We start from the raw sequence: 23,822 nt of genomic DNA, 5'->3' as shown, positions 1-23,822 counted from the left end.
ACAGAAGTTCAACCAATGGTTCCCCTATTTATTTCTCGAAGAACATATTTGGCTCAAAGGAACTTGGCTCTATAGCATGACGTAGCGTAAATGGAGCAGAGATGTGCAAGCTCAACTTCTACTTGCCTCATTGTCTGTAGTACTGTGGAGCACTGTCCTCCACTTTTGCGAGCAGTACATAAAGAATAAATGGAGCGAAGGTCGAACATGTGCATCACTGCTCAATCCAAGATGAGGTTTTGCAGTGACTAGTTCCCAGGATCTGGAGTCTTCTTTACTAGATCATTGGGTGGGCCCAATGATCTGACCACAAGCAAATAGGAAGTTGTCTCCATCGTATCGAGAGGGAATATATTGGATTCTAGGAATGGTCCTTTAAAAAGCTTGGACCATGTTCACAAGTTATACCCTATTTAGAAAATGACTGATCATTTTCTGAATGCTAGGTGCTACCCCTGGTACCACCAAAAATCCAGAGACCAAAGCATTTCAGAGACCCCTTTCAATGAAATGGAGGTTGAGCCCGTTAACCATTCAGCGAAAGCCAAGTAAAGCTCTTGTCTACATATGGCAGTCTCGTAAAGAACGAATAGTGTAGTGGTGCGTATGCTCAACCTTTGCTCCATTTAGATTGTTTTTTTTTAGGATTGTGGAACAGGGTGGGGTTTTACTAGCTAAAATCCTTAAGTATGGGCAAAATTCTGTTGAGAATATGTTCAGAAAATAAAATACACCTGGTTCAACTCTTGACCTAAAAGGTAAAATTATGTAGAATAAAAAGCACGCTTCAACTTGAATAGGGGTCTTCACCAGGCCAATTGTACAAAACCAAGTAAAAAGACCGGCATTTATTTCCAACAAGAAGTAGATTTTTTTTTTCAGAATTTGACTAAGTTCAAGGTTTTTTTTGTAGTCTGTAACCATGTAGACATCAAGGTCTAAAATAAGAGCTGTAGGAAACGATGGGGCATTTTTATAAGATTTTAGGTGCATGAAATCATAAAAACGACTGCAAAGTTAAATTAAAAAAATTTTCTTGGTCTTTTTTTATTATTTAATCCTTTGAATCCCAGCCCCGCAATATCATTTATTCAGAATCTTTATATAGTAACTAATTATGTTCAAGCCTTCTGACAAAAACAATTTGGAATTGGAAGACAATCCTAATCACCACATGAATTATTACCGTGGCGAAATGAAAGTTTTGACAGAGGGAAGTGTCATCTAGTTGAAAAAAGAGGGAGTAAGGAACAGGTGCAGAATTAATGATTGATTTAGATCTGTTACATGACGACACGCTGGGCTACAAACCTGCGATTGCACCATTCCAAAAATGATCAAAAATGATAATACTTGTCCTGCCTGATGCCTTCTGCTTTCTCTATGTGGAATTTTGCACATTTGAGACCAAGATATCCATTTCATCTTTCATACAGTTTGACTCTTCGGGGGATCGGTGGGCTCGGCGATGTAAATCTTGGCCACCAATCAGTCAATGAACAAGCTCCGCTCTCTAGCCAAGGGTGAGTCGCGAAGATCTCATGAGAAGACTACAAGGACTTTAACAATGTTTCCCAGTTCAACGGAACCGGTGCGTCTGGAAGAAAGCCTGGAAATGATGTGAAACTGTATGAAAGGTGAGAAACGAGGGAAACAAGAGCATGTGATATTCTTACCTGGCAATGGTTTATGCCAGGTAGCACAAATTGTCCTGTGTATAACATATCCTTTTTGAAATGTTCCTCACATTAATTGAGCGTTCAAGGGAACCTGTCGATGAGCATTATTTGTAGGGTCCATGATTTGATCATTCTCTCCTGTGGAGTTGGGACCAGTTGGTATGGCTCCTAAGACAGAGATGAAATAATGACCTAATTTAACTTTCTTATCAATCCTAAATGTTGTCCTGTGGTAAGGAAGTATAGGGGATATCTACCAAAAGTTAGTTTTAATAACCCTATAAAAAAAATGTTGATCCTCATCTTGTAGCTAAAGTCAGTCTTTATCTCCCTCTTAGCCTTGGCTCTTCCTGATTGCCTTGGTATGTTGGTAATCAGGGTAATGGTTTGGGGGTTGATGTCAGTTGTATAATGTCTGCTGACATCAAGCCCAGGGGTTAGTAATGGAGATGCGTCTGTCAGGCAACCCCATTAGCAATTTTATAGTCAAATGAAAGAAATATGCACACACAAAAGTCCTTTATTTGTGAAAAAATACACTCCCTGACAAATTCCCTCTTTTACCCATTTATTACCATAAAAACCATCTACAGGGTCTGCTGTAATCTAAATGGAGGTCCCAAGATGATCCCCGTCTTCTTCGTAGAGCCCCATTCAGAGAACAAAGCTCCATAGATTGGAGCTGCAGCCACTGCCAATTCTCAAGCTGTGTGGTGCGAGAACCCGGCTTCTGTGACAAGCGGTTATGTCAGTAAGGTTATTGCAGTTCACAGCTGGTGAACTGTGGTAACCTTACTGATGTCACCGCTCGCAATGTGAGAACCGCGGTAAGTTCTCACAGACATTACACAACTAACATCAACCCCATAAATTTTCTATGAATCTGCACGTCTCTCACCTCACTCCATAAATTTTCCATGAATCTGCACTCTGCTCACCTCACTCCATAGATTTTCCATGAATCTGCACTCTGCTCATCCTCTCTCCATAAATTTTCCATGAATCTGCACTCCACTCACCTCACTCCATAGAGTTTCTATGAACCTGCACTCCGCTCGCTTCACTCCATAAATTTTCCATGAATCTGCACTCCACTCACCTCACTCCATAAATTTTCCATGAATCTGCACTCCGCTCACCTCACTCCAGAAATTTTCCATGAATCTGCACTCTGCTCATGTCACTCCATAAATTTTCTATGAATCTGCGCGCCACTCACCTCGCTCCATAAATTTTCTATGAATCTGCACTCCGCTCACCTCACTCCATAGATTTTCTATGAATCTGCACTCCACTCACCTCACTCCATGGATTTTCTATGACTCTGCACTCCGCTCACTTCACTCCATAGATTTTCTATGACTCTGCACTCCGCTCACCCCACTCCATAGAGTTTCTATGAATCTGCACTCCACTCACCACACTCCATAGATTTTCTACGAACCTGAACGCCACTAACCTCACTCCATAACCTTTCCATGAATCTGCACTCCGCTCACCACACTCCATAGATTTTCTATGAACCTGCACTCTGCTCACCTCACTCCACAGATTTTTTATGAACCTGCACTCCGCTCACCTCACTCCATAGAGTTTCCATGAACCTGCACTCCGCTCACCTCACTCCATAGAGTTTCCATGAATCTGCACACCTCTCACCTCACTCCATAGATTTTCTATGAACCTGCACTCCGCTCACCTCACTCCATAGATTTTCTATGAACCTGCACTCCGCTCATCTCACTCCATAGAGTTTCCATGAACCTGCACTCCGCTCACCTCACCTCATAGATTTTCTATGAATCTGCACTCCGCTCACCTCACTCCATAGAGTTTCCATGAACCTGCACTCCGCTCACCTCACTCCATAGATTTTTTATGAATCTGCACTCCGCTCACCTCACTCCATAGAGTTTCCATGAATCTGCACTCTGCTCACCTCACTCCATAGATTTTCTATGAACCTGCACTCCGCTCACCTCACTCCATAGAGTTTCCATGAATCTGCACTCCGCTCACCTCACTCCATAGATTTTCTATGAACCTGCACTCCGCTCACCTCACTCCATAGAGTTTCCATGAATCTGCACTCCGCTCACCTGACTCCCTAGATTTTCTATGAATCTGCACTCTGCTCACCTCACTCCATAGAGTTTCCATGAACCTGCACTCCGCTCATCTCACTCCATAGATTTCTTATGAATCTGCACTCCGCCCACCTCACTCCATAGATTTTTTATGAACCTGCACTCCGCTCACCTCACTCCATAGAGTTTCCATGAATCTGCACTCCGCTCATCCTCCCTCCATAGATTTTCTATTAACCTTCACTCCATAGATTTTTTATGAACCTGCACTCCGCTCACCTCACTGTTATGACCTGGTGGTTAAGAGGCCACACTGAAATGACCTGGTGGCTAAAACGCAACATGGAACAAGCTCTGAGAAGGTGGTATGTCTACTGACCGCAATCCCTAATCCTAACAACACAACTAGAAATAGCCGTGGGATGTTCCTGACACTCCCTAGACACCTCGTCACAGCCTAAGATATAACTACCCCTAAAGAAGGAAATAGAAAGCTATCTTGCCTCAGAGAAACCCTCAAAAGGAAAGATAGCCCCCCACAAATATTGACTGTGAAAGGAGAGGGAAATGACGAACACAGAAATGAAATTAGAATTCAGCAAAGGGGAGACCAATACTAAACTAGATATACAGAGAGCAAAGGATACTGTGCGGTCAGTATTAAAAACTACAAAATCCACGCAGAGTTTACAAAAATGAACTCCACACCGACTCACGGTGTGGAGGGGTAAATCTGCTTTCCCAGAGCTTTCAGCTAGCCTAAATAAGACATATTGACAAGCTGGACAAAAGAGACAAAATGCAAAGCAATAGAGTCCAAACAAATGGACAAACAAACTAGCAAAACTTATCTTTTGCAGACAAGGACTGGCCATATGAGAAATCCAAGGGAAGAATCAAATCCAACCAAGAACATTGACAGCAGGCATGGACTAAAGCCCAGAGCAAGTTTAAATAACAAACCCAGGCAAGGCGATTAGTGAAGGCAGCTGCTACAGCTACCTAACGGAGCAGCAGTTCCACTCGAAACCACCAGAGGGAGCCCAAGGGCAGAACTCGCAAACATACCATTAGCAACCACAGGAGGGAGCTCCAGAACGGAACTCACAACACCTCACTCCATAGAGTTTCCATGAATCTGCACTCCGCTCATCCTCCCTCCATAGATTTTCTATTAACCTTCACTCCATAGATTTTTTATGAACCTGCACTCCGCTCACCTCCCTCCATATATTTTCTATGAACCTGCACTCCGCTCACCTCCCTCCATATATTTTCTATGAACCTGCACTCCGCTCACTTCACTCCATAGATTTTTTTATGAATCTGCACACCACTTTGTCTGCTCCGTAGATGTTCTATAAATCCTTTTACCACTCGCTCCACTCCATAAACCTTTCATGAATCTGTTAACTTCTTCTCTACGCACTTTTCATGTCTGTGGGGAGCCAATGAAAAATTAAAATTCCGTACTCTTTTGCCTTTCGGATTTAGCAAGTGTTGGGGGGATTTCAGCCTAATGGACCCCACTATTCAAACATGTAACTACTCTATGTCATGCAATCATTTTTTTTTTGTTATTATAATTTACCTTTTAACCACTTGCTGTTTGGTTTCTCCACTGGTCACATCTGACTTCTGGGGGTCCTCCGAGCTGCTGGACAATCTGTGATCAGTGTATGGCTCTTAGGCTGGTTTCACATTTGTGTTTTTTTGGGTGCGTTTTTGCGGTAAAAAACGCAAAAACCCGCATGGTGAAAAAACGCATGTAAACGCGTGCAAACGCATGCGTTTTTTTTGGTCCAAAAAACGCCTCTCAAAAATACTACAAGTTGCATTTCTGAAAATGAACGCATGCAGTAAAAAAACGCATGCGTTACCAATGTTAAATATAGGGAAAAAACGCATGCGTTTTTTTGAAGAAAAAAAAACGCTGCAGACAAAAACGCAAGTGTGAAACCACCCTTAGAATTTTTTTTTTTTTTGCCGCAAATTATATCTGCAGAGATAGGTCCCCATCCTTTTATAAAACCAGCATTGGGGATGTCAGGTAGATTGCAGTTTTAACTAATTCTTGATTGCACTTAATAAGCCACTCGCTGATACAATGTTGCACTGACCGGCTGTGAGTGTCTGTGAGCAACAGCATAGCCGGGAGATTATCGATGCAGTCTGAAATCTCTAGAGATTATGGTTGGCATAGTAAATCATTATTGTATGTGCAAACGAGCTTCCGGGATCTGGCTCGCATCTGCCCAAGAGACGACTCATAGCACAAACTGTGTGGAAAAATACTATTTTATGTGCTAATCCCAAAAATGTATACTTACATTAGAACTTTAATGTAGAGTTTGTCTATTTCAGAGTTCTATGGATGACAAATACAGTGTGAACACTGCTAACAGAAGCCATTTGGGGCTGAAAATCATATTAACAATTGGGTTTCTTTAAGATTTTTGCTTTCACAGACCTTTTGTTTTTAGGCACATTCAACTTTAATGTTGTCTGCGGTCATACATCAGCTCAGAAAAAGAGGTAAAAGAGCGAGAAACTGTACCAGAAGGGAGCTCACTGATCGATTCTCAGTTAACTCTTTCTACAGCCAACAATAGACAGTGCAACACAGAGGCTACAGAAGGCAAGCACTGTAAAATGTTTAATGAAACTCAACTATAAAAATGATTTTTAGCCCAAAATACATGCATTTAAGTAAAAAATGTCTTTGAAGGCATAGAACCTCTTTAAAACAATATTCTGGATACCAGCAGAAGGAGTTTAGGAGCTTATTTCCCACTCTCTATACAATGAGGTAGATGAAAAATCTGATAGCTGCAGGAAAACATAAGTTTACCATTTAATTCTATATCTATCAGGGAAAAAAAAAACAGTTTGAACTCCGGTAAAGATGTATTCTGAACTCCGAGTGGATATTTTCTAGTAGAGAGGTTGTTTAATGCGGTCTATTGATACTTACTGAACCCCATCTCCACCTCTCCCTTACATTTACGGTACAAGTATGTGTATGTAGCAGGCACAGGGGTTGAGCCGACACCATACCCATTGAAAATTACTTTTGGATTTTTTTTTCCTCCATTTTTCAATACATTCTGTAGTAGAATGAACGGCGTAATGAAAAAATGACATCTCGGACCTAAAAATTTTTTTTACAAAAATGCTCTCATGTGGTTATGTGAACCTAAAAAGAAGCATAGCTCTAGGAAGAAAAGGAGGAAAAAATTGAATGAACGCTCAGTACATTTATTTCAGATGCTATTTTCTTATTGTCTGGGTAAAATTTCATCCATCTCAAATCCAGTGGTGAAAAAAAATATACATATTTTTTGCCTTTTCCTCTTATTTTCTTCACACACACACACACACACACACACACACACACACATACACATGCACGCACAGACGCACACACATACACACACACACGCATACACACCCGCACACACACACACACATACACACACACGCATACACACCCGCACACACACCCGCACACACACACACACACATACACACACACGCATACACACCCGCACACACACACACACATACACACACACGCATACACACCCGCACACACACACATATATTTTTTGTTAAACTACTGTTTTTCTGCCCCTAGTGTTGAGAGATGGTATTACGAGATGTCCGGGGACTATGAAGAGGATGTTTGCGCCATCACAGTGCGGTTGATGAAAGAACTTTGCTACAAGAATGAGCGAGAAGAGAAATGTCTGGAATTTTATGACATCCAACGAAACAATGGCATGACGCGCTATACAGATTCAGGTAGTTTTTACGCATTTTTTTCTTTATTCTCACTTGACCCAGACTTATTGTAATTATTATTATGTTTCTGTTAAAGCTCATATTGTGAAACTGGTCCAAAGTAATCTATATTTCAATTGTTTACTTATTTTTTTACCTCTTTATTTATTTATTTTATATGTATTTTTTTTTTACTATATTTTGCTTTTACATAAAAGGTTATATTTTGGCCTAAAAATAATTTTTTGCAATTTTGTATTGTTAAAAATGTTGCCTTTTTTTTTGCCTGCAGAATGAGGTAGCTGAGAATCCATCAGTGAACTCGTAACTGTCTTTTTTTTTTTAGCTCTTCTGCGCTGATTCCTGACCACAGACCGCATCAACCTTGAGATGAACCTTTGACGTGGTCAGAAAAAAGCCCCAGAAGAGCTAAAAAAAAAAAGACAGATGGAAGAGTTACAAACTCCTCAGAACGTGCTCCCTGATGGATTCTCAGTTACCTCATTCTCCAGGCAGCAAAAAGAAACAAAAAGCAAACGCTGCAACATTTAAAAAAAAAACTAATTGAAAAAAATATTTTTAGACCAAAATATATGTATTTAGGTAAAAAAATGGCATCAAATATGTAAATATCCTTTAAGACTTCTCTGTGTTGTACAGTATGACCGCGAGTAAGTTTTAGAAAAGTATTTATTTTCTAAAACACGTGATCATCGGTAATCAACCAATCATGTATCGGCAGCTGAAATATAGACAGTGTTGTGGAATAGCGCACTTTTTTTTTCTCCACCTCTGAGAAAAACTGATGCTAGTCTGACCAAAATCTAATCAGAATAATGTGACCGTTTTTGTCAGAAGCGGAGATATCAGTGGTGTGAATCTACTCTAAGAAAAAAGCAAAATTTTCCTCAATAATTTCATATCCTTTATGTCCTTGACATTTTCTTCAAAAATGTAATAAAAAAACTGTATCAAAACGGCAAAATCACCCGAAGGCTGGAATCACACTCAGAGTTTTTGGTGCAATTTTTAGATCTAAAGCCCAGACCGGATTTTAAGAAGAATAAAATATAGAAAAAAGGACTGACTGGCCCATGGAGAACAGGGGAAACCTCCAGTGGGCCACCATGCATGTGATGATTCCAGCTGTAGTTTTAGTGTAGGTTCACACAGTCTTGGACTGGCCCACGGGAGAATAGGAGATACTTCTGGTGGGCCACCATGCATGTGATGATTCCAGCTGTAGTTTTAGTGTAGGTTCACACAGGTTTGGACTGGCCCTCGGGAGAAATCTCCGGTGGGCCAAAATGCATGCGATGATTCCAACTTTAATGTAGGTTCACACAGGTTTGGGCTGACACACAGGGGAACAGGAGAAACCTCCGGTGGGCCACCAATCATGGGATGATTCCAACTTTAGTGTAGGTTCACACAGGCTTGGACTGGCCCATGGGACAACAGGAGAAACCTCTGGTTGGCCACTATGCATGTGATGATTCCAAATTTAGTGTAGGTTCACACAGGCTTGGACTGGCCCATGGGACAACAGGAGAAACCTCTGGTTGGCCACCATACATGTGATGATTCCAACTTTAGTGTAGGTTCACATAGGCTTGGACTAGCCCACGGCAGAACAGGAGAAACCTCCGATGGGCCACTATGCATGTGATGATTCCAACTTTAGTGTAAGTTCACACAGGCTTGGACTGGCCCATGGGAGAACAGGAGAAACCTCCGGTGGTCCAACGTGCATGTGATGATTCCAACTTTAGTGTAGGTTCACACAGGCTTGCACTGACGCACGGGGGAACAGGAGAAACCTCCGGTGGGCCACCATGCATGTGCTAATTCCAACTTTAGTGTAGGTTCACACAGGCTTGGACTGGCCCACGGAAGAAGTGGGGAAACCTCCGGTGGGCCACCATGCATATGATATTTTAACTGTGGGCCACCAGATTGAATATTATTGGAGGGCCTTTGAATCCAAGTTTGTACGCATGTCTTTTCCACGGGAGTCTGCTCCGAAACTCTCCTGGAAAATGCCTATCCCCCCCCCCAAACTTCTTAAAAGACTGAACATGATGCTTTAGGCTACGCTCCCACAATGATTTTTTGGTGAGTTGTTTCAGCTACTTATTTTCGGGGAAAAAAATCAAATAACCTATTTCACTCAATGGTGTAGAAAATTGGCAACACCAAAAAGTCATCAAACGCTCATCGAAAAAGAATGTTGACTTAAGGAAAAAAAATATCTACCCATTGAAAATCCCAGTGGGCTGTCCCACCTAAAAAAAAAAGACGTTGTGTGCACGTACCGATTAGACAAAGAGATTTTTTTTTTTTAGACGTAGAACTAATATATCGCTTGTTCTCCAAATGGAATTTTCGAGATCACAAGTCCACAAAATACTCTCAATTTAGTTATTTTCTCTGGCAATTGTTGTAAATTGTGACATTTTTCGGCAATTTAGAGAAAAAGGCTGTTATTTTCCCTGCCGAGATCCATTTTACTGTGAATGTGAGGAAATTACCTCCTGATTTTTTTTCATCTTTCCGGCATGTCCAGGCAGCAGTCTCCCGGTCAATAGATGACATGTTGACCTACGCTGTGTCTAATAGTACTGGAGATTTCCCTGACCTGTGATTTCTCCTACGGCTTATTGATAGTAATAATCAGGTTCATTTCGACAATCGCCATTTCGTACGCACTGAATCGGGAGTGGAGATGCCGGGAAGTCCGATGGCCTTGGCATTTAAGGAGGTTAAGCACTAAAGGAAAGATAAAACTGTCAAGATGAAGCCAAAAATGGAACATTTTCGATAATTATGAATTATTATTTCTTTTGTTAAGCCATGAACATAAAGTAGACGGGAATCTGTTTGTCAATCGGGGAAGATAATTTTAATTTGGCTTTAAAATATTTAAGCTGTAAGATACAAGTAAATTCTCTACCCCCATTCAGAGCTGAAATCAGAATTCTGCTACTTGGAATATGACAGTACTGTGATGACCAACGTCAATGTTGAGTAGTTGTCAAGAGCAAACTGTCCATAGCACAGCAAGTTATGGGACGCAAAGAGAGATGCACCACGGCCTTGATTGGTTCTATCCCTTTTGCTATTGGTTGGTGATAATCTGTGCAGGACTCCTCCCCCGAGGAACTGGAAATAAATCGATAGGGTACAACCCAAGAGGAATGAAAAGAGAGCAAAGGAGAAAAAAACACCATCCATTTACGGTAATTCCTACGAAGCAAAAATCAGCACCTTGGAATGAGCAGGGTATGGATTTAAAGGGACTCTGTCAGTGAGTTTTTGCTATGTAATCTGAGACTAGCATAAAATAGGGACAGAGACCCTGAGTTCAGCAATGTCTCAGTTACTAGTCTGTGTTTGCAGTTTCAACACAATCAGTGTTCTATCACTACAGGACACTTGTTTGGAGCGAGATTGTGCCCTCTAGTTGGATACAACCACTGGCTGTCCACATCACTGGACTAGAGTATGGAGAGTGAGGTCACGCCCACTGACTGGGAGTATGTATAACTCAGGCATACCCTTCGGTCCTGGGTTACAAACTGGCAAATCCCCGCAGTATACAGTGGAATTCATAAGTCTGCAGTCACGCAGAGTGACTGCAGACTTGTCGGTTTCAAGTGAACGAGTCTGTGCACATGTCATTGTGTTTCAGAAGACCATGTGTCTGCGGGTAAAATACGCTGACATGTCAGTTTTTAACAGCAGCACGGGCTGTAAAACATTCCGCACATGTGTACATTGATGACACACAGATCACATTCCTGTGTCATCAATGTGACACATACCGGCGCCTGGGATGCAGTGGTACTGTTAGCGCTGTTCCCTGACGCCGAGTACTGAAGACCACTCTCATCTTGCTGGCGAGAATGTTGAGAGTTGTATTCAACTGATAACAGTGAGAGCAGGAGGCGGATGATGGGACTACTACTTCCATCAGCCTACACCTGCAGCAAATGAAAATGAGAGCAGGTGGCTGATGAGGGTATTCATCAGCCGGCACCTGCCCTATAAGTAAATTAAATCATTAATTAACTAAACAGCTTGGGTTTTCCTGTAGTTTTGATAACCAGCCAGGAAAACTGACAACTGGGGGCTGCAACCCTCAGCTGTCGGCTTCAGCAAGTCTGGTTATCAAGAATAGAGGGGTCCCCATGCTGTTTTTTAAATTATTTAAATAAATAATTTTTTAAAAATGGCATGGGGTCCCCCCCATTTTTGACAACCAGCCTTGCTAAAGCTCACAGCTGGGGGCTGGTATTCTCATGCTGGAAGGGGCTATGGATATTGGCCCCCCAGCCTAAAAATAGCAGCCCGCAGCTGCCCAGAAAAGGCACATCTATTGGATGTGTCAATTCTGGTTCTTTGCCTGGCTCTTCCTACTTGCCCTGTAGTGGTGGCAAGAGAGGTTGATGTCACCTTGGTATTGTCCAGTGACATCAAGCTCATGGCTTAATAATAGAGAGGTGTCTAAAAGCTGCAGGTCCCCGGCTCCCCAGCTTCCTCCTGTACTGAGCGGTCACATGGTACCGCTCATTACACTAATAAGTATGTGGCTCCATCTCCGATAAGGGTGGAGCCGCATAGCATTACTGTAATGAGCGGAAACGGTGACCGCTCAATACAGGAAGAAGCTGCCGGCGCCGGGAAGCAGGGACTGCACAGCGCCAGGAGCAGGTGAGTATAACGGGGAGGGGAGCGCAGCGCTGCGCGATATTCACCTGCTCCTCATTCCAGCCACCGCTCTTTCTTCAGCAGTGACGCTCAGGTCAGAGGGCGCAGTAATGTGGTTAGTGCATGCCCTCTGCCTGAGTGTCAGTGCTGAAGACACTGAAGAAGATGGAGCGGCGGCTGGAACGAGGACAGGTGAATATTGAAAGTGTCGGGGGTCCTGAGCGATGGAGAGGTGAGTATGTGATTTTTTTTTTATCGCAGCAACAGCAAATGGGGCAAGTGTCTGTATGGAGCATCTTATGGGGCAATAACGTTTGTGCAGCACTATATGGGGCAAGTGTCTGTATGGAACATCTATGGGGCCATAACGTTTGTGCAGCACTATATGGGGCAAATGTCTCTATATACTACATGGCTGTTCTATATACTATGTGGGCCATGTTATATACTACGTGGGCTGTGCTATATACTAGATGGCTGTTCTATAAACTACGTGGGCTGTGTTATATACTATGTGGCTGTGCTATATACTATATGGGCTGTGCTATATACTACGTGGCTGTGTTATATGCTACGTGGGCTGTTATATACTACATGGCTGTGTTATATGCTACGTGGCTGTGCTGTATACTACTTGGGCTGTGTTATATACTACATGGCTGTGTTTATATGCGATCATGAATCATGGTATGTATTAAAGGGGGGGCCCACTGAGATTCTTTTGCCCGGGGCCCTCAAAACCTGGAGCCGGCCCTGATATATATATATATATATATATATATATATATATATATATATATATAATGAAAAAAGACCTTCCCAGTGGTGATCCCAAGTAATCCACAATAAGAAAAGCACATAAATAAGTATGAATGTGAACCTTATACCTGTAATACCGCAAGACATTGACCGGGGCCAGAGTCAGAGCCAAGAAAGACTGTGCCCGAGTCTCCCCCTCACCCCAACGCATGTTTCGCTTTTAGCTTCTTCCGGGGGCGTCCGTTATTGCATCAAATGTGCAAAGAAAAAAAACATGTAGAAAATCTAATTCACTTTGCTGGTATTGGGAAAAACACTGCTTTTTTGTGGCAAAAACATGCAGAAAAAAAGAGTGGCAAAAACGAAACATGTAATCATGCCCTTAATGTTAGGGTTAGGAATTGGTTTAGGGTTTTGGATTTATACATAAAAAATAAAAAATCTATTACGTTTTACTTATGAAAATTTTGCTACTTTGCCCAAATTGTCAGTATTTAATACTTTTAGTTTCAATACTGGTCTGACACATTGAGTGCTGATGGTTTATGGGTTATAAGGGTGCAAAATACTTGCCTTGCACCGAAAGTGTACCAGTAGTGATTAGTGAACGAGGTGTTATCCAAGCATGCTTGGGTGCTTACCAAATGTTCGAAAAATGTGTTAGCGTCGCCGCAGCTGCATGTCGCGCGGCTGGTTGATAAATGCAACACATGTAGGGATTTCCTGTTTGTGAGCCACTCCCTACATGTGTTACACCTGTTGAACAGCCGAAAGACATTCATCCGTGGGAACTCGAACATATTTTTCGAGCACAATGAAGACACTCAGTTAGCACCCGAGCACGGTCAGATAACACCTTGCTCATCACTTGGGCTAATGGTTCACAGTTTGACGGTGCAAAATACTTGCCTTGCCCCGAAGATTTACCACTAGTGATGAGTGAACGAGGTGTTATCGGAACATGCTCGGGTGCTAACCGAATGTTTTCGATGTGCTCGAAAAATATGTTCGAGTCCCCGTGGCTGCATGTCGAAGACACTCGGTTAGCACCTTATCCTGGCACATTCGTTCATCACTAGTGCTTATGGTTCACATGTTGGGGGATTCAAAATACTTGCCTTGCCCCGAAGGTTTTCCACTGGTCTCACCTTACGTTGACAGTATGAATGCTCCCATGTTAGCGACGACCTCCTTTAATAACATTTTCTTGGCCATTGACAGAGATGTTGGCAACATTTGGCTAGCACAGACTTGTGACCTCTCAATTCCTTTCGATAAACACCTGCCGCTCCTCTGTGTGTTCACGTTGCGCTCACAAAGTGATGACATTTGCACAGAGATTGTAGTTGCAGAATCTGGCAGAAAGCTGAGACCTGCGGCCCGAGAAGAGAAATCAATAGAGCGTGCATGTAACCTGTTTGTTACAAATAGAGTGGAGAAAAGTCACTGTCTAAAGACACTGAATTATTTACCAGGTACAAAGTCAAGAAGCGGCGGTCGGGGCTATGCCAGAGGAAGGCGAGCCGCACCAATAATGGCCGCGATACAAGTGATTGGAGGCAGCTCAGATCTCACGTTCAATCATCTGGGATTTGAAGATCCGTCAGTCAGGCCGGTAATTCATTAAAAATGGCGGGATGATGTATTTTGCAAAACCAATAAAATGTAAGGAGCCTCTTTAAGGACACGTTCATATGTACAGAATATAACACTACCGGCCAAATCCGCAGAAGCGAAATCCGCCCCCAAAAGTTCAGCTATCATTGTGGAAACGTTGCTGATTTTCAGAAGACTATGTTCACATGCAGCTTTTTTTCTGCATTCATAAAACCTGTTTTCCGCAGATTTTTGAAGCTACATTCCCAAGATGGGTTTTGGTAAGTTTTTTTACTCTACGTATTTTCGAAAAAATGCAAGTAAGTTATTGGACTTAATGGGTGCAGAAAATCCGCAACATCAAAACTCACCAAACGCGCGTCGTGGGAACATAGCCTAAAACTAACTTTATTAAACATGCAATCAGAACCCCAAAAAATGTGGAAAACACTGAAAAACGGGTGATGTGAACGCACAATCTTTCCTGCCAAAAGAGCAAGTTTTGTCTGCAGAAAAAAAAAGCAGCAATATTTTTGTTAATTTCATTGTGGATTTTCAGCAGCCTTTCTAAGGCTATGTTCATTTAAAAAAATGCTGCATTCAAAACACCCATTTGTTAGGCACTGGTATTTTCCCACTCTACCGAATAGATCCCAAGCCTTGTTAGGCCCTGCTGTCTCCCATTTGGGTCCAGCCGCTGAACTGCTGCTCAGCGCAGGCATCGGTCTCAGTGTCTTGCTCAGGTTCATGTCATGCATTTGGTTTCTGCTGACTCTCCAGCTACACCTTTGGTAACTAATGGCACACAGGTGAAGTCATGCTCTAGAGGCTAAGTCCTGAAATCACCTTACTGAGCATGTCCATGATGTGGTGTCTTCTTATTGGTGGTCGGATGTTAGCTGCTCTGGTGATGTGGCAGCTCTGGATTGGTCCACGGGCAAGGTCCTAGTATAGGAGTCTAGTATATAAAAGGCTCTCAGAGGCCCACGCCGATGCAGTGCATATTGTTCCACTTTGACTTCATGTGTTGTGTGTCTCTCTAGCTTTGGGACTGTACACGTAGGCAGGCAGCTAGCGTCAGTGGGGGCAATTAGCCATCGGCTTAGCATCTGGTTCCTTCATGTGTGCGGTTAGCACATTAGAGTTCCAGAGCAAGCACAACCCTAGTAAGCGTATTATACTCAGCATCTGTTCCGTTACTGTGTGCGAGTGACATTGCTCAGTTGCAGAGCATCTCTTTAATTTCTGTGTGCAAGTGACACAGCTCAGTTGCAGAGCATCTCTTTAATTTCTGTGTGCGAGTGACACAGCTCAGTTGCAGAGCATCTCTTTTGTTTCTATTTACAAGTAATCGCTCGCCATCTTTTCCGTCAATATTCATCTCTGTCAGTTTTCCATCTCTGCACAGTGGACCCTGGGTTGCGATTGCACTTTATTATTTATTTTATTTAGCGCAATCCGCCAACCCTAACACATTTTTCAGTGCTTTCCTTTTTTACAGTGCATTTTTTGGGGTGCGGATTATATGTGTGCTCAGTCTTTTGTACGCGTTTAATAAAGTTACTTTTATTCACCGAAGATGCTTCAAAAATGCAGTTGCCTTTTTGCAGCATTTTTATTTTATTTTTTTTATTACTCATTGCTTTTTAGGGGTGCAAAAACGCTCAAAGAATCGACATTTAAAGAAACGCAGCCGTTTTCCGATTCAGTCTGGAAAAAAAAAGAGTGTGTGCATGAGATTTATTCAATCTCATAGCTTTTGCTGGTACTGTAAGAATCAGTTTAACATTTGGCGTCAAGGTTGATCAATTTTCCCTGTAAATTTTTGCATAAAATTTCTTACAAAGCGTACTATCAGACTCGCACGAACATCTACATGAGACCTAAGGGCTCATTGAGACTTCCAATTTTTCCACCTACGAGAAAAACAGACCGATTATTCTGATCAGACTTTGGTTTGAGTTTTTATCACGAGTGGAAAAAATAAAGTTTTTCCACCTTCTCCAAATGGTCCGCGAAAATCTGACAACATTCGGATGTCACCCGTGTGCCGTCTGATTTTTATTTCACTGACCCATTGACTTGCGTTACCAATTTTGATCCGGCCCTTGGTTCAGAATCGGACATGTCTCAACGATTTTCCAAACTTGTGGACATGTGAATGGTTCCATAACCATGGATAGATCTCATCCGCGATAATCGGATATGTGAATGAGGACTAAGAAAACGCAAATGCAATGACTATTTCATTTCACTTACAAGTAAACATCACAAAAATTGTGTAGGAATTGAAGAAATATCTGTAACCCTTTTGGGGTAAATATTGCTATACCGTGTAGGTAACGAATTTCCAATTTTTGGGCAACTTGGTGTTGCGATGAAGCTGTACCTAAGGAATATGAGAGATTTCGTCATATAGATTGGTTTGCTGCTAAATATTGTTATACTGTGTAGGTAACAAATTTCCAATTTTTGGGCAACCTGGCGTTGCGATGAAGCCGTACCTAAGGAATATGAAGGATTTCGTCATAACGATTGGTTTGCTGCTAATTTTGTCAGGATACATGAATGTGACATACTATGAAGCCTTTTCTAACCAAATTAGCGCCCCTGTTAATATTGTACATCTGGTAGATGTTAGCGGTAATACATAGTGACAGCCTGGATTGATACGTTGCTCCCAGGAGCTCAGCCGGTCAGATCGTGACGGCTTCCGGAAGATGAAACGAGTTCCATGCTTATAATCCCTCAGTTTTGTATCAATAATCCCTTGATTTGTATTGATAATCCCTTTTCACGTTAAATACACATTGTTCCGAGTCCTTGCAATCTCCGCCTTCTGCAAAGAAAGAAGCAGACGTACCTTCCAGTGAAGGAATAGGGGAATTCTTGAGTCCTATGAATGGAATATACCTGTGACCTTCAGCGTTATATTCCAGGGTGGTCTCAATATCGGGGTGAGGGGGCGCTATGTTTAACCGAAGATTTCGAAGATGGCCTTCAAGTGTAAAATTCTCACCAATCAACTGTTGATTGTTGTAAAGATATACCAAACCATGGTTGTTCACTGCTTTTATATTTGTGACTTTTGCCTAGGGTAGGACATCAATATCAGATCGGTGAGGTGTTACACCTGTCGTGACCAGCGATCAGCTCTTACCAGATTCAGCAGTGACTAGATGTAAGTAGTGGACAGAGCGGAACAGCACAGCTCCATTCACCGTGTAATAGCTACTGGCAGAACAGCACAGTTCCATTGGCTACTGGCGGAACAGCACAGCTCCATTCACCGTGTAATGGCTACTGGCGGAACAGCACAGTTCCATTGGCTACTGGCGGAACAGCACAGCTCCATTCACCGTGTAATGGCTACTGGCGGAACAGCACAGTTCCATTGGCTACTGGCGGAACAGCACAGCTCCATTCACCGTGTAATGGCTACTGGCAGAACAGCACAGTTCCATTGGCTACTGGCGGAACAGCACAGCTCCATTCACCGTGTAATGGCTACTGGCGGAACAGCACAGTTCCATTGGCTACTGGCGGAACAGCACAGCTCCATTCACCGTGTAATGGCTACTGGCGGAAGGGAGCAGAACAGCACAGCTCCATTCACTGTGTAATGGCTACTAGTGGAATGGATCAGAACAGCAGAGCTCCATTCACTGTGTAATGGCTACTAGTGGAATGGAACAGAACAGCACAGCTTCATTAACTGTGTAATAGCTACTGGTGGAACAGCAGAGCTCCATTCACTGTGTAATAGCTACTGGTGGAACAGCAGAGCTCCATTCACTGTGTAATAGCTACTGGTGGAACAGCAGAGCTCCATTCACTGTGTAATAGCTACTGGTGGAATGGAACAGAACAGCACAGCTCCATTCACTGTGTAATAGCTACTGGCAGAACGGAAAGGAACAGCACAGCTCCATTCACTGTGTAGCGGCTACTGGTGGGTCCTGCAGATCAGCTACTATTCTCTTTAATAGGAGTGGATCTGCAGTACATGGTTATAGCCACTAAGCAGTGTACAGGACCGTGCTGTTCTACTGATTGATAGGGCGGCCGCGTGTCAGATGTGCAACTCATCTGAAGAATAGGTCTTCAATATAAAAATAGTGGAAAACTTCTTTAAAGTCCAGTCTGTAATCATTTCAGTTGTGGCCAGATTGATGTCCCTGAATATCATTACAGTTTTCTCTAAGCTAGTGGTAAGACTATGTGCTATGATGTCTCCCATATGCAGCATACACAAACATTATGAATTCCTGCTCTCCTGTCTCTTTGCAGCTCTTTGTAGCTCATGTTCAGAAGCTGAGTAGTGTAACTGTGAATCCAACTCTGGGGTGAGGTAAAGACTTACTTTCTGTGCTGAGATTTATGCATTTGGGCAAAGTGTACTTACTTGAAGGCCTCATCAATCCCTTTGCATGTGCCAGATGTTTGAAGACCGTGAGGGGAGATTCCTTGCAATTCACAACCATAACAACGCAATAGTTGTGATTACAGCTTAATTTCAAAGATAGCCCCGGCCAGATGACTACTTAGTTAGTTTATTGCTTCTGTCAGAAACTTATTTTTGTACACTATATCATGAAAAGAATAGGTGGTTTAATATAAGAACTGCCAGGATCCCTTTAAGTCACAAAAAACACTTTACATTTTAGATCTTTTGTATGGTATTGAAACATGTAGTTGAAACAGAACCTTGAGATGGACTTTGGGGCCCTTGGGCGCACTCAGCCTGTGAAGCTAAAAGGTAAGATGGACTCAAACTCTAAGAGGCGGAAGGTGTTGCAATCTGGGTGCACTGCTAGTGGTGGAGAAGAATTCCTAGTGCTAGAGAAGTTAGAAAAAGGGGCACTCTACTCATACCGAGAGCCAGGGCTGAAGTTGTGTCCGGTACCTGTGGGAATGAAGACAACCCATTGGGCCTTAAACTGTAAACTGCTCTGTCCAGCAGCATGTCATGGGCAGTGTGCAGCAGCATGCATGTTGTGCACAGTGTGCAGCAGTATGCATGTCGTGAGCAGTGTGCAGCAGTATTCATGTCGTGGGCAGTGTGCAGCAGCATGCATGTTGTGGGCAGTGTGCAGCAGTATGCATGTCGTGCGCAGTGTGCAGCAGTATGCATGTCGTGAGCAGTGTGCAGCAGTATGCATGTCCTGGGCAGTGTGCAGCAGTATTCATGTCGTGGGCAGTGTGCAGCAGCATGCATGTTGTGCACAGTGTGCAGCAGTATGCATGTCGTGGGCAGTGTGCAGCAGTATGCATGTCGTGGGCAGTGTGCAGCATGCATGTTGTGGGCAGTGTGCAGCAGCATGCATGTCGTGAGCAGTGTGCAGCAGCATGCATGCTTTCGGCAGTGTGGCACAGTATGCATGTCGTTGGCAGTGTGCAGCAGCATGCATGTCGTGGGCAATGTGCAGCAGCATGCATGTCATTGGGCATGCATGTCGTGGGCAGTGTGCAGCAGCATGCGTGTCATTGGGCAATGTGAAGCTGCATGTATATCATGGGCAATGTGCAGCAGCATGTATATCATGGACTGTGTGCAGCAGCATGCATGTCGAGGGCAGTGTGAAGCAGCATGCATGTCCTGGGCAGTGTGCAGCAGCATGCATGTCCTGGGCAGTGTGCAATAGTATTCATGTGGTGGGCAGTGTGTGGCAGCATGCATGTCGTGGGCAGTGTGCGGCAGCATGCATTTCGTGAGCAGTGTGCAGCAGCATGCATGTCCTGGGCAGTGTGCAATAGTATTCATGTGGTGGGCAGTGTGCAGCAGCATGCATGTTGTGGGCAGTGTGCAGCAGCATGCATTTCATAGGCAGTGTGCAGCAGTATGCATGTCGTGGGCAGTGTGCAGCAGCATGCATGTCGTGGGCAGTGTGCAATAGTATTCATGTGGTGGGTAGTGTGCGGCAGCATGCATGTCGTGATCAGTGTGCAGCAGCATGCATGTGGTGGGCAGTGTGCAGCAGTATGCATGTCATGGGCAGTGTGCAGCAGTATGCATGTCATGGGCAGTGTGCAGCAGCATGCATGTGGTGGGCAGTGTGCAATAGTATTCATGTGGTGGGCAGTGTGCGGCAGCATGCATGTCGTGGGCAGTGTGCGGCAGCATGCATGTCGTGGGCAGTGTGCAGCAGTATGCATGTCATGGGCAGTGTGAAGCAGTATGCATGTCATGGGCAGTGTGCAGCAGTATGCATGTCGTGGGCAGTGTGCAGCAGCATGCATGTCATGGGCAGTGTGCAGCAGCATGCATGTCCTGGGCAATGTGCAATAGTATTCATGTGGTGGGCAGTGTGCAGCAGCATGCATGTTGTGGGCAGTGTGCAGCAGCATGCATTTCATAGGCAGTGTGCAGCAGTATGCATGTCGTGGGCAGTGTGCAGCAATATGCATGTTATATTAGAAGCACCCTTGACCAGGTAGCTCCCCTCACCCTCAGTACCTCCAAACACAGAATAAAACAGCCCTGGCTTACATCGCAAACCCGATTTCTCCAGCGATGCTCTAGTTGTGCTGAACGCTTATGGAGGAAAACACGCACACCAGAAGACTTCATACACTTCAAATTTATGTTAAGGACCTATAACTTTGCCCTTCACTTCGCTAAACAGACCTACTTCACCACTCTGATCTCCTCACTATCCAACAACCCCAAGAAACTTTTTGACACCTTTCACTCCCTCCTCAGGCCAAAAGCACAAGCCCCTATCACAGATATTTGTGCTTGTGACCTGGCCTCCCACTTTATAGAGAAAATAGACAATATCCGTCAGGAAATCCGCTCCCAACAACTAAGTTCAGTGACTCCCATCCCTCCCCTCATTGCCCCTGGCTCACTCTCCACATTCGATCCCATCACAGAAGAAGAAGTCTCCAAGCTCCTCTCCTCTTCTCGTCCGACTACATGCACTACCGACCCCATTCCCTCACATCTCCTCCAGTCTCTCTCTCCAGTTGTCACAAGTCACCTAACTACAATCTTTAATCTCTCCCTCTCCTCTGGCATTTTCCCCTCCTCCTTCAAACACTCTATCATTACTCCATTACTAAAGAAACCCACCCTCGACCCATCCTGCACAAACAACTACAGACCGGTCTCCAATCTCCCCTTCATCTCTAAACTCTTGGAGCGCCTGATATACTCCCGCCTTACCCGTTACCTCTCCACTCACTCCCTCCTAGACCCTTCACAGTCCGGTTTCCGCCCCCTACATTCGACAGAAACTGCACTCATCAAAGTGACCAATGACCTTCTGACAGCAAAACGTAATGGTGACCACTCTCTGCTCATTCTTCTCGACCTTTCTGCAGCTTTTGACACTGTTGACCACCCTCTCCTGCTCTCTAGGCTCCAGTCACTAGGCATTAAGGACACTGCTCTCTCCTGGTTCTCCTCCTATCTTTCTGACCGCTCCTTTAGTGTTCTGTTCTCTGGCTCCACTTCATCTCCTCTTCCTCTCACTGTCGGGGTACCTCAGGGCTCAGTCCTTGGCCCCCTTCTGTTCTCTCTCTACACGGCCCCAATTGGACAGACCATCAGCAGATTTGGCTTTCAGTACCATCTTTATGCCGACGACACACAACTATATACGTCATCCCCTGACCTTACCCCCGCTGTACTACAGAACGCCACTGACTGTCTGTCCGCAGTCTCCAACATCATGTCCGCTCTCTATCTGAAACTCAACCTCTCCAAAACTGAACTTCTTCTGTTCCCACCATCTACTAACCTCCCTAAATCTGACATTTCCCTCTCTGTGGGTGGTACCATAATAACACCCCGGCAGCAGGCGCGCTGTCTGGGTGTTATGTTTGACTCCGATCTCTCCTTCACCTCCCATATACAATCTCTTGCCCGCTCATGCCGCTTACACCTAAAGAACATCTCTAGAATCCGCCCTTTTCTCACCATGGAGACAGCTAAAACCCTCACTGTCGCCCTGATCCACTCCCGCCTGGACTACTGTAACGCTCTATTAATTGGCCTCCCCCTCACTCGACTTTCCCCTCTCCAGTCCATCCTTAATGCAGCAGCCAGGGTCGTCCATCTGGTTAATCGTCACTCGGACGCGTCCGCTCTTCACCAGTCGTTACACTGGCTACTAGTGTTGAGCGATACCGTCCGATACTTGAAAGTATCGGTATCGGATAGTATCGGCCGATACCCGAAAAATATCGGATATCGCCGATACCGATATCTGATACCAATACAAGTCAATGGGACATCAAGTATCGGAATGTATCCTCATGGATCCCAGGGTCTGAAGGAGAGGAAACTCTCCTTCAGGCCCTGGGATCCATATTAAAGTGTAAAATAAAGAATTAAAATAAAAAATATTGTTATATTCACCTCTCCGGCGGCCCCTGGACATCAGCGGGAGGATCCGGCGTCCGGCACGGCTTCTTTCTTCAAAATGCGCGCCTTTAGGACCTGTGGAATGACGTCCCGGCTTCTGATTGGTCGCGTGCCGCCCATGTGACCGCCACGCGACCAATCAGAAGCCGCGACGTCATTCCTCAGGTCCTAAAAGGCGCTCATTCTAGGACTTTAGCTGAGGAATGACGTCGCGGCTTCTGATTGGTCGCGTGGCGGTCACATGGGCGGAACGCGACCAATCAGAAGCCGGGACGTCATACCACAGGTCCTAAAGGCGCGCATTTTGAAGAAAGAAGCCGTGCCGGACGCCGGTTCCTTGCGCAGATGTCCAGGGGCCGCCGGAGAGGGGAATATAACAATATTTTTTATTTTAATTCTTTATTTTACACTTCCGATACCGATACCCGATATCACAAAAATATCGGATCTCGGTATCGGAATTCCGATACCGCAAGTATCGGCCGATACCCGATACTGGCTACCCATTCATTACAGGATACAATTCAAAGTACTTGTTCTCACCCACAAAGCTCTCCACAGTGCGGCACCCCCTTACATCTCCTCCCTCATTTCTGTCTATCAGCCTAATAGACCACTGCGCTCTGCAAATGACTTTCGATTAACCTCTGCACTAATCCGTACCTCCCACTCCCGACTCCAAGACTTCTCCCGTGCTGCGCCAATCCTCTGGAATGCTCTACCCCAAGATATTAGAACCATCCACAATTTGCATAGTTTTAGGCGCTCGCTCAAAACACATTTGTTCAGAGCGGCCTATCACGTTCACTAATCAAAGTTATGCTATGTTTGTGTGTG

General features: G+C 44.2%; 1 protein-coding gene across 6 annotated transcripts in view; it reads left to right on the top strand.

The window, feature by feature from the left end:
• Nucleotides 1-23,822, top strand: part of SYT3 (synaptotagmin 3) — a 221,737-nt gene that overhangs the window by 82,365 nt on the left and 115,550 nt on the right. For all 6 annotated transcript variants that reach the window (XM_069742650.1, XM_069742652.1, XM_069742651.1 and 3 more), the window contains 2 exons: nt 1,437-1,637; nt 7,404-7,570. In XM_069742650.1, the coding sequence (XP_069598751.1) occupies nt 7,426-7,570 (145 nt within the window). In that variant the 5' untranslated portion in view covers nt 1,437-1,637; nt 7,404-7,425. The remainder of the gene's footprint in view (nt 1-1,436; nt 1,638-7,403; nt 7,571-23,822) is intronic.

This window comes from Ranitomeya imitator, chromosome 10 (genome assembly GCF_032444005.1).
Source record: "Ranitomeya imitator isolate aRanImi1 chromosome 10, aRanImi1.pri, whole genome shotgun sequence".
NCBI classification, from domain to species: Eukaryota; Metazoa; Chordata; class Amphibia; order Anura; family Dendrobatidae; genus Ranitomeya; species Ranitomeya imitator.
This window is presented reverse-complemented; position numbering and strand designations above follow the sequence as displayed.